General features: G+C 41.9%; 1 protein-coding gene across 6 annotated transcripts in view; it reads right to left on the bottom strand.

Annotated features, from left to right (window-relative positions):
• Positions 1–19020, bottom strand: part of LOC147112358 (PHD finger protein 3-like) — a 149624-nt gene that overhangs the window by 56084 nt on the left and 74520 nt on the right. For all 6 annotated transcript variants that reach the window (XM_085996538.1, XM_085996539.1, XM_085996540.1 and 3 more), the window contains 2 exons: positions 6913–7063; positions 4469–4625 (listed from right to left, as the gene is read on the bottom strand). In XM_085996538.1, the coding sequence (XP_085852664.1) occupies positions 4469–4625; positions 6913–7063 (308 nt within the window). The remainder of the gene's footprint in view (positions 1–4468; positions 4626–6912; positions 7064–19020) is intronic.

The following is a 19020-nucleotide window of genomic DNA, read 5'->3' as shown; positions in this document are numbered from 1 at the left end:
CTCCTCATCTCAGTCCTAAATGTCTTACCCCTTATCCTTAGACAGTGAGCCCAGGTTCTGGACTCCCCCGCCATCGGGAACATCCTTCCTGCAAGTCCTGTTAGAATTTTATAAGTTTCAATGAGATCCCCTCTCATTCTTCTAAACTCTAGCGAATATAAGCCTAATCGACTCAATCTCTCTTTATACGTCATTCCTACCATCCCAGGTATCAGTCTGGTGAATCTTCGCTGCACTCCCTCCATGGCAAGAACATCCTTCCTCAGATAAGGCGACCAAAACTGCACACAATACTCAAGGTGTGGTCTCACCAAGGACCTGTACAACTGCAGCAAGACATCCTTTCTCCTGTACTCAAATCCTCTCGCTATGAAGGCCAACATACCATTTGCGTTCTTAACCGCCTGCTGCACCTGCATGCTTACCTTCAGCGACTGGTGCACAAGGACACCCAGGTCTCATTGCACTTCCCCTTTTCCCAATCTATTGCCGTTCAGATAATAATCTGTCTTCCTGTTTTTGCCACCAAAGTGGATAACCTCGCATTTATCCACATTATACTGCATCTGCCATGCATCTGCCCAATCACCCAACCTGTCCAAATCATACTGGAGTTTCTCGGCAACATCCTCACAGCACACACGCCCACCCAGCTTTGTGTCATCTGCAAACTTGGAGATATTACATCTAGTTCCCTCATCTAGATCATTAATATATATTGTGAATAGCTGGGGTCCTAGCACCGATCACTGCGATATCCCAATCGTCACTGCCTGCCACTCGGAAAAAGACCCATTTATTCCAACTCTTTGCTTCCTGTCTGCCAACCAGTTCTCTATCCAAGTCAGTACCTTAACCCCAATCCCATGTGCTTTAACTTTGCATGCCAATCTCTTATGCGGGACCTTATCGATAGCCTTCTGAAAGTCCAAATACACCACATCCACTGGTTCTCCCTTATCTATTCTCCCAGTTACATCCTCAAAAAATTCCAGTAGATTAGTCAAGCATGATTTACCTTTTGTAAATCCATGTTGACTTTGTCCGATCCTGTCAAGTGCTCTGCTATTACATCTTTTATCATGGATTTAGCATTTTCCCCACTACTATAATTCCCCATTTTCTCTCTACCACCTTTTTTAAATAGTGGGGTTACATTAGCTACCCTCCAATCCATGGGAACTATTCCAGAGTCTATAGAATTTTGGAAGATGACCAGCAATGCATCTACTATTTCTAGGGCCACTTCCTTAAGTACCCTAGGATCTAGAATTTCAGGCCTTGGGGATTAATCGGCCTTCAATCCCGTCAATTTCCCTAACACCATTTCCCTACAAATATTGATTTCATTCAATTCCTCCCTATCTTCCCGAAATCTCTGGAAGGTTATTTGTGTCCTCCTTTGTGAAGACAGAACCAAAGTATGTATTTAATTGGTCTGCCATTTCTTTGTTCCCCATTATAAATTCCCCTGATTCTGACTGCAAGGGCCCTACACTTGACTTCACCAATCTTTTTCTCTTCACATATCTATAGAAGCTTTTACAGTCAGTTTTTATGTTTCCTGCAAGCTTACATAAGAACATAAAAATAGGAGCAGGAGTAGGCCAATCGGCCCCTCGAGCCTGCTCCGCCATTCAATAAGATCATGGCTGATCTGATCCTAACCGCCAATCTACTATCACTGAACCATCTCCTGACTCTAACAGAATTAGACACACGAAATAGGAGCAGGATCAGGCTACATGGCCCCTGGGCCCGCTCCGCTACCCACAGGGCCATGACCGATCCGAACCTAGACTCATGTCCAAATTCCTGCCCGTTCCCCATAACCCTTTATTCCCTTTACTTCTAGGAAACTGTCTATTTCTGTTTTAAATTTATGTAATGATGTAGCTTCTACAGCTTTTTGGGGCAGCATATTCCATGGACCTACCACCCTCTGAGTGAAGTAGTTCCTCCTCATCTCAGTTTTGAAAGAGCAGCCCCTTATTCTAAGACTATGCCCCCTAGTTCTAGTTTCACCCATCATCGGGAACATCCTCCCCGCATCCACCCGATCCAACCCCTTCACAATCTTATATGTTTCAATAAGATCGCCTCTCATTCTTCTGAACTCCAATGAGTAGAGTCCCAATCTACTCAACCTCTCCTCATATGTCCATCCCCTCATCCCCGGGATTAACTGAGTGAACCTTCTTTGTACTGACTCGAGAGCAAGTATGTCTTTTCTTAAGTATGGACACCAAAACTGTATGCAGTATTCCAGGTGCGGTCTCACCAATACCTTGTACAACTGAAGCAATACCTCCCTATTTTTATACTCTAGCCCCTAGCAATGAAAGCCAACATTCCATTGGCCTTCTTAATCACTTGCTGCACCTGCATACTAACCTTTTGAGTTTTGTGCACCAGGACCCCCAGATCCCTTTGTACTTCAGTACTTTCCAGTTTCTTGCCATTAAGATAATAACTTGCTCTACGATTTTTCCTGCCAAAGTGCATAACCTCACACTTTCCAGTATTGTATTCCATCTGCCAAATCTCTGCCCACTTACTTAGCCTGTCTATGTCCCCTTGCAGGTTTTTTATGTCCTCCTCACTCACTACTTTCCCTCCCATCTTAGTATCATCTGCAAACTTTGATATGTTACACCCATATTATATTTTCCCCCTCTTAATTAATCCCTTTGTCCTCCTTTGCTGAATCCTAAACTGCTCCCAATCCTCAGTTTTGCTGCTTTTTCTGGCCAATTTATATGTCCTCTCCTTGGATCTTATGCTATCCCTAATTTCCCTGGTTAGCCACGGTTGAGTCACCTTTTTTGTTTTATTTTTATGCCAAACTGGGATGAACAAATTCTGTAGTTCATCCATGCGATCTTTAAATGTTTGCCATTGTCTATCCACCGTCAACCCTTTAAGTAACGTTCCCCAATCCATCCTAGCCAACTTGCGCCTCATACCAGCATAGTTTCCTTTATTTAAATTCAGGACCCTAGTCTCTGAGTCAACTACTCCACTCTCCATCTTAATTAAGAATTCTATCATATTATGATCGCTCCTCCCCAAGGCACCTCGCACAACAACATTGCTAATTAATCCTTTCTCATTACATAATACCCAGTCTAAGATGGCCTGATCTCTAGTTGGTTCCGCGACATATTGGTCCAGGAAACCATCCCATTTACACTCTATGAATTCCTCCTCCACAGTACTGTTACTAATTTGGTTAGCCCAATCTATATGTAGATTAATAAAGTCACCCATGATAACTGCTGTGCCCTTATTGCACGCGTCTCTAATTTCCCGTTTAATGCCATCCCCAACCTCAGCATTACTGTTTGGGTGTCTGTATACAACTCCCACTAACGTTTTCTGCCCCTTGCTATTTCTCAGCTCTACCCATACAGATTCCACATCATCAGAGCTAATATCCTTTCTTACTATTGTGTTAATTTCCTCTTTAACCAGAAATGCTACCCCAACTCCTTTTCCTTTTTGCCTGTCCTTCTTGAATATTGAATACCCCTGGATGTTGAATTCCCAGCCTTGGTCACCCTGGAGCCATGTCTCTGTAATTCCAATTACATCATATCCGTTTACATCTATTTGCGCAGCTAATTCAAACACCTTATTACGTATGCTCCTCGCATTAAGACACAAAGCCTTCAGGCTTGTTTTTTTAACACTCTTAGACCTTTTAGAATTATTATTTACTGTAGCCCTGTTTGATTTACACCCTTGATTTCTCTGCCTTCCACTTTTGCTTTTCTCCTTCTTTTGTTTCTATCCTTGCTTCCCTTTCCTCTGTCTCCCTGCACAGGTTCCCAACCCCCTGCCATTTTAGTTTAAACCCTCCCCAACAGCACTAGCAAACACTCCCCCATGGACATCGGTCCTGGTCCAACCCAGGTGCAAACCATCCAGCTTGTACTGGTCCCGCCTCCCCCAGAATCGGTTCCAATGTCCCAGGAATTTGAATCCCTCCCCCTTGCACCACTCCTCTAGCCACGTATTCATCTGAAATATCCTTCCATTTCTACTCTGACTAGCACGTGGCACTGGTAGCAATCCTGAAATTACTACCTTTGACGTCCTATTTTTTAATTTACCTCCTAACTCCCTATATTCAGCTTTTAGGACCTCATCCCGTTTTTTACCTATATCGTTGGTACCTATATGCACCACGACAACTGGTTGTTCACCCTCCCCCTCCAGAATGCCCTGCAGCCGCCCCGTGACATCCTTGACCCTTGCACCGGGGATTTATAATATATATATATAATATATACAAGACATTTATAATATAGTAAATAGAAAAATAATTGCGATCAATCCACAAACTTCCAGTCAATTTTGACAAACTAGATTCTATTATATTAATCTTACAAAACAAAAGTGTTCAAAAATCAGCATACTTCAAATTTTTATTTGAATCTTTTTTCAACAATTGTTATTTACATACTTGATTTTTGGGATCTTTGAGGTTAAACATCAAGCTCCTGTATTTGCTTTTGTATTTAGTATCTGTGTCCCCGTAAAAAGAAAACAGCTTTCTCTCAATCCTGGCTGCGACCTTTGTTGCTCGTTCCTTTGGAACTTCCAAATCTGATTCTGAGAGCCTTAAACAAAGTGAAATTTGTTCCATTGTTAGTGCAGTAATAGTTAAATTTATCAATCAGCTGCACCGTATTCCTCATGAGGCCAATACATAGAATCATAGAATGAAACAGCACAGAAGATGGCCATTCGACCCATTGTGATTGTGCCTGTGCCGGCTCTTTGAAAGAGCTATCCAATTAGTCCCACTCCCCTACTCTTTCCCCATAATCCTTCAATTTTTCCCCTTCAAGAATTTATCCAATTTCCTTTTCAAAGTTATTATTGAATCTGCTTCCACCATCCTTTCAGGCAGTGCATTCCAGATCATAACAACTCAGAGTATTTTTTTCCTTATGTCGCCTTTGGTTCTTTTGGCAATTACCTTAAATGTGTGTCCTCTTGTTACTGACCCTTCTGTCACTAGAAACAGTTTCTCATTTACTCCATCAAAACCCATCATGATTTTGAACACCTCTATCAAATCTCCCCTTAACCTTCTCTGCTCTAGGGAGAACAACCCCAGTTTCTCGAGTCTCACCACGTAACTGAAGACTTTCATCCCTGATACCATTCGAGTAAACATCCTGTGCACCCTCTCTCAGACCTTGACATCCTTCCTAAAATGTGATGCCCAGAAATGGACACAATATTCCAGCTGGGGCATAACTAGTGTTTTATAAAGGTTTCGGATAACTTCCTTCCTTTTTTACTCTATGCCTCTATTTATAAAGCCAAGGATCCTGCATACCCTTTTAACAGCGTTCTCAACTTGTCCTGCCACCTTCAAAGATTTGTGTACATACACCCCCAGGTCTCTCTGTTCCTGCACCCAATTTAAAATTGTACTATTTAGATTATATTGCCTCTCCCCATTCTTCCTACCAAAATGAATCATTTCACACTTCTCTGTGTTAAATTTCATCTGCCATGTGTCTCCCCATTTCACTAGTCTGTCTATATCCCCCTCACTGTTTACTACATTTCCAAGTTTTGTGTCACCTCAAACTTTGAAATGATGCCCAAGTCCAGGTCATTAATATATATCAAAGAGCAGTGGTCCTAATACCAACCTCTGGGGAACACCATTCCCTCCAGTCTGAAAAACAACCGTTCACCCTTAGCCAATTTCGCATCTACTGTCTCTTTAATCCCATGAGCTTCAAATGTGCTAACAGGTCTATTGTGCGGTACTTAATCAAATGTCTTTTGAAAGTCCATATACACATCAACTACATTACCCTCATCAACCCTCTCCATTACTGATTACTCGATATTCAAACTGGGACCAGCAGACATTAGGGGGTACACAAGATATCCCAAGGGATCAGTGTGAAGATCAGATTACTAGCCATCTGTAGCCAGATATATCTCAAGCTGTGATGAGTAGTGTTTTGTGAATTCAGTATTCTATAATTGCTTTATTTTTCTGTAATGGTTGATTTACTGCACGGAATTTTCTACTTCTGTGCTCGCTAGATCACAGTTTTCTTCCCAGACGAGCACAAAAGCAGAACACACCAGCTGTTATTTCTGCTGCTGTATATGCATTGATTAAAAATACTTTCTGCAGTGATAGTGCTGCTTTCCTTTGGTAGCTGGCATTGTCCTTCAAAAGTTAGGCCAGGGATCCTCACAATTTATGGCGACGAGCAAAATATAACACTTTATATGGCTAACATTTAAACTTTAAAGAACTACATACAGGAAACTTTGTGCTATCCGGCACCGACGGGACCGAGCTGTTGCCGTCCCATCAAAACTGCCAGACAAACCAGCGCTAATGTTGAAACATACGGAGATTTTGAGCTCCATATCTGGCAACAAACCCTGTTGCCAGCTTCTAAACAGTCGGCCGTACCTTACAAGCATCTCTGTAGCTTAGCAACAGCTTCAGCGAGACCTTGCAGAGCCTGACTGGTGAAAAAAAAGCAACCAAAAGAAAAAAAAACTAACGAAACGGCTCCTGATTTTTGCCAGTGGCTCGAGCATTCCGGACAGTTAACCTCCGGATAAACCAAAGTTTCCTGTAACTTATGGTGGACAGTAAAAAAGAACAAAATGTAATTACTGAACTTCTTGACAACAGTGGTGCATTTTTGACAGACAATTTAGCTTGGGAATACCATTTACAAATTTTAAAGAACAAGAAAGTCCTGTTTTAACAAGAAATAGTCCTGCACCAAGACTGCTTTCTCACTTTGTTTTCCTTCGGATTCTTTGTTGATTATACGGAGAAAAATAATAGACAATCTGAACCTAGTCAATGGCTTTTAAAAATGTCGGCCAGAATATAACTCAGTATTTTACCTTTTTGCTAAAATGTCCTTCAGAGAATGGCGGACATTCTGTCTAATTTGTTCAACGCTTGGTTGAGGTGCAGAAGGGTTGGTTGGAGGTGGTGCACTATTTGATCCTCCTTTCTCTGCTTTCTTCTTCACAGCTTGTTTGTCCTTTAAGTCTGAAATAAATATTTAAAAATATATAATCTGCAATTGTCTGAATTCTGCAGACTTTTCCTAAACACAGAACTATATTTTTTACACCACAGAAAAGGTGGATGAGTTCACACTTGTGTTTTCCCATGCTGTGACTTTCCCAATCGTGACCAGTATTTTTGAGGAAAGGTCAGGCACTTTCCACGTGAGGTCGAGTAAAACGAGAAGACAGTTAAGCCAGCGGAGCTCTCATGACATAGATGTACAGCACACAAATAGCACCGGCACTTTACTCTTCAAAAACCTGACTGTACTCAATTATGCTGCTAGTTTTACTAACTCCGTACTACTTCAACTTTCATCAAAATTTAATGACAAATATCTTATTTAATCCAATTACTTTGTTATTCCTGGTTAAATAATGAATATTTTGTAGGAGACTGAAATTCAGATCTTAGAAATCCAAGTGTTATTTGTATAGTATTCAGAAACTAGTCGCCACACAGACATTTTAAACATTTAATATATCCTTTTATCTGTATATAACTTTCTTGAAAAATTAATTTCAATTATTTTAGTGATAATAGGTGCCAGATCTACCAGAACTCCCAGATCCCTTTCTGCTTCTTCACCGTATTTCTACACCCTCTTATAGTATATTTATGCTAGCTATTTTTCCTGCCAGTATGTATACCTTTCCACCGCTCTGAATTTCATCTATCACTGTTGTGCACAATTAAAAATTCATTTTTTCCGGCTTTGCTCTTCTTGACTGCCCTGCCCCTTTAGTATCGTCTGTAAACCTGGCCAATTTACATTTGGTTTCTTCTGCTTTTAAATTAATGTAGATTAGGAACAGGAAGTGACCCAGCACAAAATCCTGGGGCACTGGACTTCGTTTAACACCTCACTCTGATGTCACTTCCCCTAACCAGCACGGCCTGGAGTTTGCTCCGTGGGTGCAACTCAAAATTGCACCCAAGTATCCTCGTAATTTCATTAGAATAGGCCCAGACATAAAAATAATGAAATGTAATTGGACCAGAGCCAATGGGGCCTCAAGCTGCAAGGATGGACTATAAAAGTCAAAGGGGGAAAAAAAATCCTTCATAGTGAGGCTGGCGAGTGCATAGTAAGCAGCAGACAACTCTCTGTGCTGCGGATTTTTTCAATTAATTTATTTAGATTGCTCTATAGAGAGACTGAATTGTCTCAAACGTTTCCCTTCTCACAGATGACTAATACGCAATCACAGGAAAAGGTTTTCAACTTCGTTGGCGAAGACCTTCAAGAGCTCTTGAATGAGGTAGCTGGGAGGCGGGAGCAGCTGATGAGCTCCTCAACATCCCAGCCCTCGTGTGCAGTTAGGAGGCAGGCGCGGACCAAGGTTGAAGAGGCACAGGGCGCCACGTCGATCATTCCTAGGGTGGCGGAGCAGTGCCGAAAGAAGTTTAATGATGTGACTAGAGCAAGGAAAGCAAGAAGTTCACGATGCCATAACTTTCGCCCACGCACAATGTGGTCCCCCACACTCAGGCAGAACAAGCAGATTAGTGATCTGTCGACGAGACCTCCCGAAAAATGCAGACCAGTAGCTCCTTCAATTGTTCCACAAACTTAAAGCACCACAAGCCTAATCTCTTGTAATTTTGTCTTTGTGGAGCAATAATGCGCACAATGCCTGAAAAAGGGTGAGGGGGGGGGGGAGGGGGAAGAGGAGGAAGAACCCCAAACCTCCACTCTCTGACCCCACACGAGCAGAATGTAGTGAAGCTCCTGGGCTATTCGCAGCACTCAAGGCCAAGGTGAGGGGTGGGAGACAAAAAGTCCACAACCAGGTCAGTGACTGACCGCTTGCTATTTCTCAATGCTCCAGTAAAGGACAGTGGCACAGGTTCGCACTCCATCTCCCCCACCATGGGGCAACTCGGCACTGGCAAGGGCAACCATTTTAACCGTCTGATTTTCTTCCTGCAGGTCCAGACGTAGGAAGGCAGCTGCTGTGGAGAAGGAGGGGGTAGACTCTGGGAAGGTGGAGGAGGGGGTGATGGTCTGGGAAAGGGAGGCTTCCGGAGATGGACGGAGGGGACTCCGGCTTGGTTATGCACCTCACGCCCATGGAATGCCAGAGCACCACACCTCCGCTTCTTCTTGGGAATGCAGATTCCAGCCCACATTCAAGCCACCCCCAAGCAGAAAGTCAACCAGCTCTCCTTGGAGAAATTAAACCAATTCTTCCATTTTGATGAGCGGCAGCACCACCCTGGGCTCCACCCTTACAGCAGCAGGCATGTTGCCAGGCGCAAGAGCCAGCTCAGGATATCTCAATCCTGGGATTCAGGCAGCAGTATCCCTGCTCCAGAAGCAGATGACCATAAGGATCGATGAACCACAGGCCCATGGCTCATTAGACCGCCATCCCACCACCACGTCCCAACTTTCCAGCCCATCCACAGTAACTGGTAGACAGCGCAGGTTAGAGGCCAAACGAGGTGCCTTGAGGAGCTGGGGAAATTTTAAGCCCATCTCTACTACCTCTTCTTTCTCCTCCTTTGTCACGAAGGGGGAAAGCTGCCATGCTGGAAGGTATCTACCGCCTACTGTTGTTTCTGATATTTTTTTTTAAATGCATGTTTGAAAATGCTACATTTTAAGTTTTTGAAAGTTATGAAAATTTTGCACAAAACAATCAAAATGCTTACATTGTTTGAACTCATGTTTACAGCCGTTCCATCGTTTGATCTTGTTGTTTATTTTGCAAATGTTTTTACAAATTTCTAAACAAGGGTTTTAAATTAAAATCAAACACTATTGTTATTTAAATAAGTTTCTTATGGTATAAAAAGGGAAGATTTTTTTGAAAGTTGCAACAGAGGTTTAACTTTTTTTTAATACAGGAAAGTTCTATTGTCATTAACAATTTTCACTAACATTTTTGTAATAAAACTATTTGAATTTGAAGAGATCAGTGTCCATCCAGTGGTGGTCTTCCGGCTGCCACCTCCGAGGGTGGTGGGGGGCTGATTGGGGGAAAGCCTGTGCCACAATGCGTGCTTCCACAGCTCCTGCTGTCTCGAACACGTCCCTCCTGTGGATGTGGCACGTCCCTCCTGCTCTGGCTCCCGCAGCGCAGCATCCTCCGGTTGTACTGGCTCGAGATCCAAACCGTCAATCATGGCTAGGTTGTGCAGGGTGCAGCACATGACTACAAGGGGAGGCTCCAATGCCACGTGCGTTGTCAATCGCTCAGAACAGTCTGGGGGTAGCCAGCAAATCTATAGCTCAGTGTTCCCTGCCTTCGCTCCATCACAAACATTTCACCGATGAATGCTCCAGCCCTACGGAATAGGCCACCAGTCACCTGTCAAATGCTGTCCCTCATTGCCCCTTTATTGATCCGGCACAGATCCCCCGTGGATGCCTGGAAGGAACCAGAGCCCTGGTTACCTTTATTTCCACTATTAGGACATTGCAGTATGTGGACCAAAGCTTCAGGTATGACCTTTTGTGAAGGGTAGACGGCGCAGAGTCAACTCCTCAGACATCTCCTGGAATATCAGTCAAGGCCTCACTGGGCAGGATACCTGCGAATGTGGTGCAGCCTCCTCCAGTGGTGCTCAAGTCGTTGGGCCTCCCGGCTCTGGTTCTCTCCCTCCAATACACCAAAAAGCAGGAGTATAGCCATAAAATGAGGCATCTTAATTTTCTCAACAATATCCTGTATAATGGCTTCCTGCAGCAGCAAAAGATGATGGCAGCTTTAATTCTCTCATGGTCAGCTGATCTGCACTTATGTCACGTGACCATGGGTGCCTGGGCGCCTGAAAATCTGGATGCAATGTTAAGAGACCGCCCCCACCATCCCAGAACGAGCGCAATTGGAGGATACTCATATTTGAGAGCTGGGGACGTGGGTGGAGATTCATTTAGATGAAGGGTTTGATGGACGGATGTAAAAGATCAAGGATACTTTGGGTGTATTGTATTTTTGCGCATAACTCACTTAAAATTCCACAATCTTTTAAGTCACAATTCGTTTGCGCCCAGATTGCACGTCTCTCACGGGCGCAAATGCGGAGGAAACTCCAGCCATAACGGTTTTCCTTCCTTGAGCCAATTTTATTATCCATGGCCAAGTTTTAACTTGAATTCCCACTGCTTCAGCTTCCATAACATGAACTTTATCAGAAAGCTTTTTGGTAATTTAAGTACACCACATCATGTGGTTTTTTAATGTCCACTTGGAATGAGTCTGAACGGGGAGGATCTTCCCCTTCTAAAGCAATGCTAAATTAAGATTTTGTATCCTTGATGCGCTATCAATTACTCATAAAAGACAGAGTTAGAAGAGTAACTAAAGGCTTTTATTAACAACAGAATGGAGGTCTGCCTCGAGTGGTCGACCGGTCCAGGATACCAAGGGCTGGGGAGCAGTCACCTTTATACTAGGACCTGTGGGAGGAGTCAGCCGAGGCATGTCCAGGCATGTACACAGTGGAATACAAACAGGACAAACAGGAATACAAACAGTGGTTTACCACAATCCTTTTTCACAATAGAGAAAAGGACAAAATGCCAGCAGTACAAGGGAACCTAAAAGTAAGCCGATGGGAAGAACTTTGTGTTTTTTTAACTTGTATTAAATCCACTATGGGACCAAGAGACAAATCTTCCAGGGCCTGAGGGTTTCCACCCTAGGGTATTAAACCAAACAGGTGGGGAAATTGCAGAAGCATTAGCTTTTCCAAAGCTCTCTAGATTCACAAATTGTGCCTTTGGATTGGAAAATTGCAAATGTCACTCCATCATTTAAGACAGAAGGGAGGCAGAAACCAGGAAATTGCAGACTTGTCAGTTTGTTGTCGTGGAGAAGTTACTGGAATTTATCATCAGGGCCAGAGCGACTGAGCAAGTAAGAGCTGATCAGAGAGTCAGCATGGATTTGTAAAGGGTAGGTCATATCTAATTAATCTAGTTGTACAAAGACTTGAGCAGACCTCATCTGGTGTACTGCATTCAGTTTTGGGCACCACATCTCAGGAAAGATATATTGGTCTTCGAAAGGGTACAGCACAGATTGACCTGAATGATACCAGCTCTTAATGGGATAAAGTATGAGTTTAGAAAGTTAAGGGGTGATCTAATTGAGGGGTTTAAAATGGTGAAAGGATGCGATAAGGTAGATATAGAGAACCTATTTCCTCTAGTGGGGGGAGTCAGAAAAAGGGAGCACAATCTTAAAATTAGAGCTAGGCTGTTCAGGAGTGAACCAGGAAGCACTTTTTCCACACAAAGGGTAATCAAAATCTGGAACTCTCTCCCCCAAAACACTTTGGATGCTGATTCAATTGAAATTTAAGACTGGATTGACAAATTTTTATTAGGTAAGGGTATCAAGGGATATGAATCAATGGTGAGTAAATGAAGTTGAGGTACTGATTAGCCTTGATCCATTGAATGGAAGAACAGGTTCGAGAGGCTGAATGGCCTACTCCTGTTCCTATACTCCTAATGCTTGCTTGCAAATGAAAGAAAAAAAGCCTTGCATTTATATAGCGCCTTTCACGAGCACCGGACGTCCCAAAGCACTTTACAGCCAATTAAGTACTATTCTGAAGTGTAGTCACTGTTGTAATATAGCAAATACGGCAGCCAATTTGCACACAGCAAGCGCCCACAAACAGCAATATGATGATGACCAGATAATGTTTTTGTTTTAGTGATGTTGATTGAGGGATAAATATTGGCCAGGACACCGGAAATAACTCCCCTGCTCTTCAAAACAGTGCCATGGGATGTATTATGTCCTCCCGAGAGCAGACGGGACTCGTTGAACATCTCATCTGACAGACGGCACCTCTGACAGTGCAGCACTCCCTCAGCACTGCACTGGAGTATTAGCCTAGATTTTTGTGCTCAAGTCTCTGGAGTGGAACTTGAACCCACAACCTTCTGATTCAGAGGCGAGAGTGCTATGCACTGAGCCACAGCGGACAGAAGTTTGTTAGATTATTCCAAGAAATATACTCAAGCCTGTTCCTGATGAAGCATTCTATTATTTTAACAGGTATTGATGTTAGACTGATTGCTGAATTAGATTTGTCCCCTTTCTTGTAAATGGATACTGTTATAAATGGTTTCAAATCTAAAAAGACTTGCATTTATATAGCACCTTTCACAACCTCAGGACATCCCAAAGCACTGCTGTTTCTTTTTTCGTGTGGTAGTGGCAAAGCAAATCAAATCAAATGTCAATATCTAAGTTGGATATCCAGGCCAAAGCTTCCGGTGTAACAGCGTGGATATCGTGTAGGCTGCCTGCAAATTTCCTGAGGGCAGTGCTCAATGATGTGCTCCAGGGTCTGATTAGGAGTTCCAGTCACATGATGAGGATGCTTTAATCTTCCATCTATGGTGGAGAAGGTGGCAGCATCTACCATGACCAGTTCTAAGGCACTTTACAACCACTGAAGTACTTTTGAAGTGTAGTTACTGTTGTAATGTAGGAAACATAATCTAGCGATCTCTCCTCAAAATTAATTGACACTCATGATAGTTATCAACGCTTCACCCCTAATATCTCTCAATACACTGAGATAGATACCATCTGCCCTCAAGGGTGCGTTTCTTTTGAGGCCTTTATGTCAGTTTAGAACCTCCATCTCTTTGTTGTCGAAGATCTTAAGTCCAGAGGGATAATATTTATGGGAACCCAACTGTAATAATCTTCTCTGGTGAATACTTCAAAAGGAAATGGTTAGTTACTATTCTCCCTCAGTTTAATTTCCATTAGCATGCCTAAAATCAACAACTGAAAGAGCAATATGTATGTATATGTGGAAGACACCAAAGTTGAAAAGAATTGAAGTGTAAATCAACAAGTACTGGTTAGGTGATGACAAGTTTGGCTTTTAAAAGCCTGATTGTTTAGAGGAAGGTTATAAAAAGAGAGGAGAAAAGGCAAAAGTAAAGTTCAAAAGAATGATTCTAAGAAAGTAAAAAAAAAAGTATAGTTTGTGAGAAAGTAAAGAGACAATAAAAAGTCTGAATATCTGTTCTGGATTTAGCAATACCTACAAGAGATTGTGACAATCCATAAATGGTCGTACTATACCAAGCAAACCACTAAATTCTAATTTAGAGAAACAGAGTTAACGTTTCAGGTCGATGACCCTTCATCAGAGCTGGCAGGTCATCGACCTAAAACGTTAACTTTGTTTCTCTCTCCACAGATGCTGCCTGACCTGCTGAGTATTTCCAGCATTTTCTTTTTTTATTTCAGATTTCCAGCATCCGCAGTATTTTGCTTTTGTAATTCTAATTTAGAACTTGTTTGTTTGAAACTAGTCTTTTAAATGAAAAGAAAACTTTAAATAGCCCCAGACATCAGGCAACGGTTCAAATCAGGAATAGTATACTAGTCCTGTAGAAATATATGAGAAGAACCAATCAACCTCCCATTGCATTTTACAGGAGTCAAGACAAAAAGCAGCCTTCAGGTGAAGCAGGATTACAAGGGCGGAAGACCATGAAGGCATACAAAATGAGTCCCCATTTTAAGATTGTACGTTCTGTCCTCCACTGGTGGGAGGGTAAAATTACAGGTGGCAAGTTTACATAAGCAGTTTTTATTATAAATGTGGACATAGGTATTTATAAGGGAAAAATTGCAAAGAAGTGTGCAAAGACAAAGTTTTAAATATATATATACTTTATATATAAATGGTGATCATCCTGTTTAGATTGAACCTGCTCCTAATAAAATATAATTTTTTTGTTTGAGTACATAAAATGTCATTAAAAACAGGAATGACTGGACTGTAGAGTAGACTTTCTCGTCACTCATCACCTTGTTATGCACACATTTCTCGGATTTCTACACTTCAAACTCTCGGAGTCTGGAATTGAAAAGTACAGGTTTGATGTGGTAGATCAAATAGCCCAGGTTCAAAATGAGCTCTCTGGGGCTACACTAAGCTAAGGTTTCCTTCCGTCCTCCAAATATTCAGTATGACCTGCCGCCAAAGCTGGACATTGGACTTCAACTTAACTGAACAGGTAGGGGGGCCAGCAAATTTAAACTTGGAATATGCAGCAAAGCTTTCCCTGATGAAATACCAAAGTTCCCTATATATAATTAGCAAATACATCGTGTCCTTTCCAATCAGCATTTCACAAGCATATAAATACTCTTGCTGTAGCCTATGTATTAGAACCCTATGCCTCATTTCTGAACACTAATAGGTATGCTTTACAACAACTATACTTTAAAAGTTTGAAATTCATTTTAAAGCCAATTAGTGAATTTTAGTGAAACCTGAAGTTCTCATTTCTAACCTAGGTTTTGAAAAAATGGCTATGAATCAATACCATTATATATATACAGCAACAATATATCCAAGAGAATTCATAAACTCCCTTTGAAGTAGAATATATCTTGTTTGTTTAATCTGGGTTTGAAACTGAGGAATATCTGAAAACTAAACACGCAACACTCAAAAGAATAGTTATTGCATTAAATTTTCAGAAATATTCCTCTTCAAATCATAACCACAAAAATACTAATTATATGGCTAGAAATCTTGCATTGAGTAATAAAGTGCGAATCAGTGAGCATCACAATTGCTTTTCCTCTTGTACGCATAAAAACACAGGAGGATCAAGCTCCACTTAAAATTGAAAGAGTGCACACTATAAATAGGCACAAAGCATCAGGAGTTGATTTAAGACTGTGATGCGCAATCTTGTAGTTCTGATGATTACAACCATCAAGTTTCAGTTTCATGGTGTATATCACTTGAATCATCTCAATTAGATTACTACCGTATAACCATTCCCAGGCATTTATTATTCAATACGTGATCCATATTCGCTGCTTGAAATTATTTTTATATGGTACCCAACTTCTAAGTTTTAGCTAATGACCTTTAAGAGTCAAGGTTGACAGTTGCTAAAAAAAAAAATTCTGAACTACAAATTTCTGATGTGGGCAGAGTTGTAACCTTTTGATCATTTGAATATTTCAAATACTTGTATTTTAGTATTTAAGTGCCGATATTAAAAAATACTTCAATAAAGGATATTTAATCCAATAGGATAATTTCAACCAAAGTACTTCAAGTATGCCTCTATTCACCTCCAGTTGTAACACAACCTAATAGTGTTATTTCCCATAATTAATTGTGGATTATCACTGTGAAAATTGGAATATTTATCCCACAGCAACTCCAAATATTATTCTACCAGTTGATGGCCACCAAACTAGTTGCAAACGAAAAATAAAACCAACCCCACAAACCTGCATAAATTTTGTGTGTGTATATATATGTGGATAACCCCACTGTACTAGCTGAGTTCCATTGGTGTTGCACAGAAGGAGTTAAGATCAAGTGTAGTGTTCAGGTGAAGCGGATTAGAAGTTGAAGGATAACGACCAGGTCACACAAGACATAAATCAATCCCCATTTTAAAGTTGTGCATTTCCTTATTTTTGTATTTCCATTATGAATATCTATTTGGCTTGGGGGTGGGTGTAGAGGAGGGGCAGAGGAAAAGTACCTCAGCTGGGGTTTTCCAAAAAATACATTTGGGGTAGGAAGCTGGGCAAATGTACTTCAGCAAAAGGCACTGGAGGGAGAGGATTCTGACATCTCAAGTTTTTACAGAAACTATTATCAAGATATCCTTATTTATGAAGAGGCACCAATTTCTCCAGGTTTGTTCTGGCAATTACAAACGTTATTACAGCTCAACACTGAATAGCCATTTCACAGCACCACCCACAGGTATAAGCGGTACTGCAGGTGAATGTGGGCACTTATATAATGGGATTGTCCATAGAATAAGATTGACATGAGTTTTCAATCGATTTTCAAATGTGACCCACCTACCATTTTCAATATAAAAAAATAGGTATATAGATAATAAAGAAAAATATACTCCACAAGGGGAAAGCATTTTCTGTTTTATTTCAGATTTGCAGTATTTTGCTTTTGGTTCAATTTTTTTAATGCTCTGGTAACTTATAAAGTTTGATCAGATTTAGCATGCACAAACTCCCGACTATTATTTTAGCACTGATTTGATTGCTGGCCTCTTGCCTCCTGGCTTCCTAGTGGTCCACAGCTGTAAACATAAGTAAATCAAACATAACACAGCTTCTTCATACAAATGCAGCAATACAGAATGAGATTATACAATTTCTGCAGCTCTTGGAGGTTTGATGCCAAGTACCTATCTCCAGATCACTATGGCAGTAAAAGGAGTGCAAAACACAGTTTAAAAAAAAGCTAGAGACATGTACAAGGCGAGGAGGAGGAGGAAGTGTGTGGGAGGCATCCACAGAATAAGACAGAAAGTGTGTGAAAACACAGAATACCAGATAAACATAAAAAGAAAAATAATATGCAAGAGAGTAAGACAAAAGCTGTGCAATAGCAATACAAAGAGGAAACAGAAACACAAATTTATATAAAAAGGAGAAAGAGGATGGGAGACAAACAGGAGAGAGAAATAGCAAGAGATAGAGTGGGAGACAAAAAGACTGGGAAACAAAGAAAGTTTTGGAAAAAAGCCAGCTTTTCCATAATTGTTTTCTTGTGAGCAATGCTACAAGAGATAATCTACATTTATATAGGGCCTTTAACAAAATGTCCCAAAGCATTTCACAGACGCATAAAGAAAAATGAACGCTGAGCCAAAAAATGTAGAGATCTATTATTTATTCTATAAAGCACATCGTGTACCTCATGGTGCGATACTCCGATTGTCAAAATGTTTCTTGGGAGATTCAAGAGTTTACCAAATTGATGAGTAGGTTTGTACTTTTTTTTTTTTGTTCATGGGGTGTGGGCGTCGCTGGCAAGGTCAGAATTTAATGCCCATCCCGAGTTGCCCTTGAGACGGTGGTGGTGAGCCGCCTCCTTGAACCGCTGCAGTCCCTGTGGTGAAGGTACTCCCACAGTGCTGTTAGGGAGGGAGTTCCAGTATTTTGACCCAGCAACGATGAAGGTACGGCGAGATATTTCCAACTCTGGATGGTGTGCGACTTTATGGGGAACTTGCAGGTGTTCCCATGCGCCTGTTGCCCTTGCCCTTCCAAGTGGTAGAGGAGGTGCTGTCGAAGAAACCTTGGCAAGTTGCTGCAGTGCATCTGCACTGCAGCCACGGTGTGCCAGTGGTGGATGGAGTGAATGTTTAAAGTGGTGGGTGGGGTGCCAATCAAGTGGGCTGCTTTGTCCTGGATGATGATGAGCTTCTTGAGTGTTGTTGGAGCTGCACTCATCCAGGCTAGTGGAAAGTATTCCATCACACTCCTGACTTCTGCCTTGTTGATGGTGGAAAGGCTTTGGGGAGTCAAGAGGTGAAACACTCGCCGCAGAATAACCAGCCTCTGACCTGCTCTTGTAGCCACAGTATTTACGTGGCTGGTCCAGTTAAGTTTCTGGTTAATGGTGACCCGCAGGATGTTGATGGTGGTGGATTCGGCGATGGTAATGCCGTTGAATGTCAAGGGGCAGTGGTCAGACTTTCTCTTGTTGGAGATGGTCATTGCCTGACACTTCCAGGTGAATGTTACTTGCCACTAATCAGCCTAAGCCTGAATCTTGTCCAGGTCTTGCTGTATACGGGCATGGGCTACTTCATTATCTGAGGAGTTGCAAATGGAATTGAACACTGTGCAATCACCAGCGAACATCCCCACTTCTGATCTTATGATGGGGGGTGGGGGTCATTGATGAAGCAGTTGAAGATGGTTGGGTCTAGGACACTGCTCTGAGGAACTCCTGCAGCAATGTCCTGGGGCTGAGATGATTGGCCTCCAACAACCACCTTCCTTTGTGCTCGGTATGACTCCAGCCAGTGGAGAGTTTTCCCCGATTCCCATTGACATCAATTTTATTAGGGCTCAATGCCACACTCGGTCAAATGCTGCTTGATGTCAAGGGCAGTCACTCTCACCTCACCTCTGGAATTCAGC

The sequence above is a fragment of the Somniosus microcephalus genome, chromosome 9, assembly GCF_052327205.1.
Source record: "Somniosus microcephalus isolate GS21.2 chromosome 9, FLI_Smic_1.0, whole genome shotgun sequence".
Classification (NCBI taxonomy): Eukaryota; Metazoa; Chordata; class Chondrichthyes; order Squaliformes; family Somniosidae; genus Somniosus; species Somniosus microcephalus.
Note: the sequence above shows the minus strand (reverse complement) of the source record. Positions and strands in the feature narration are given on the sequence as shown.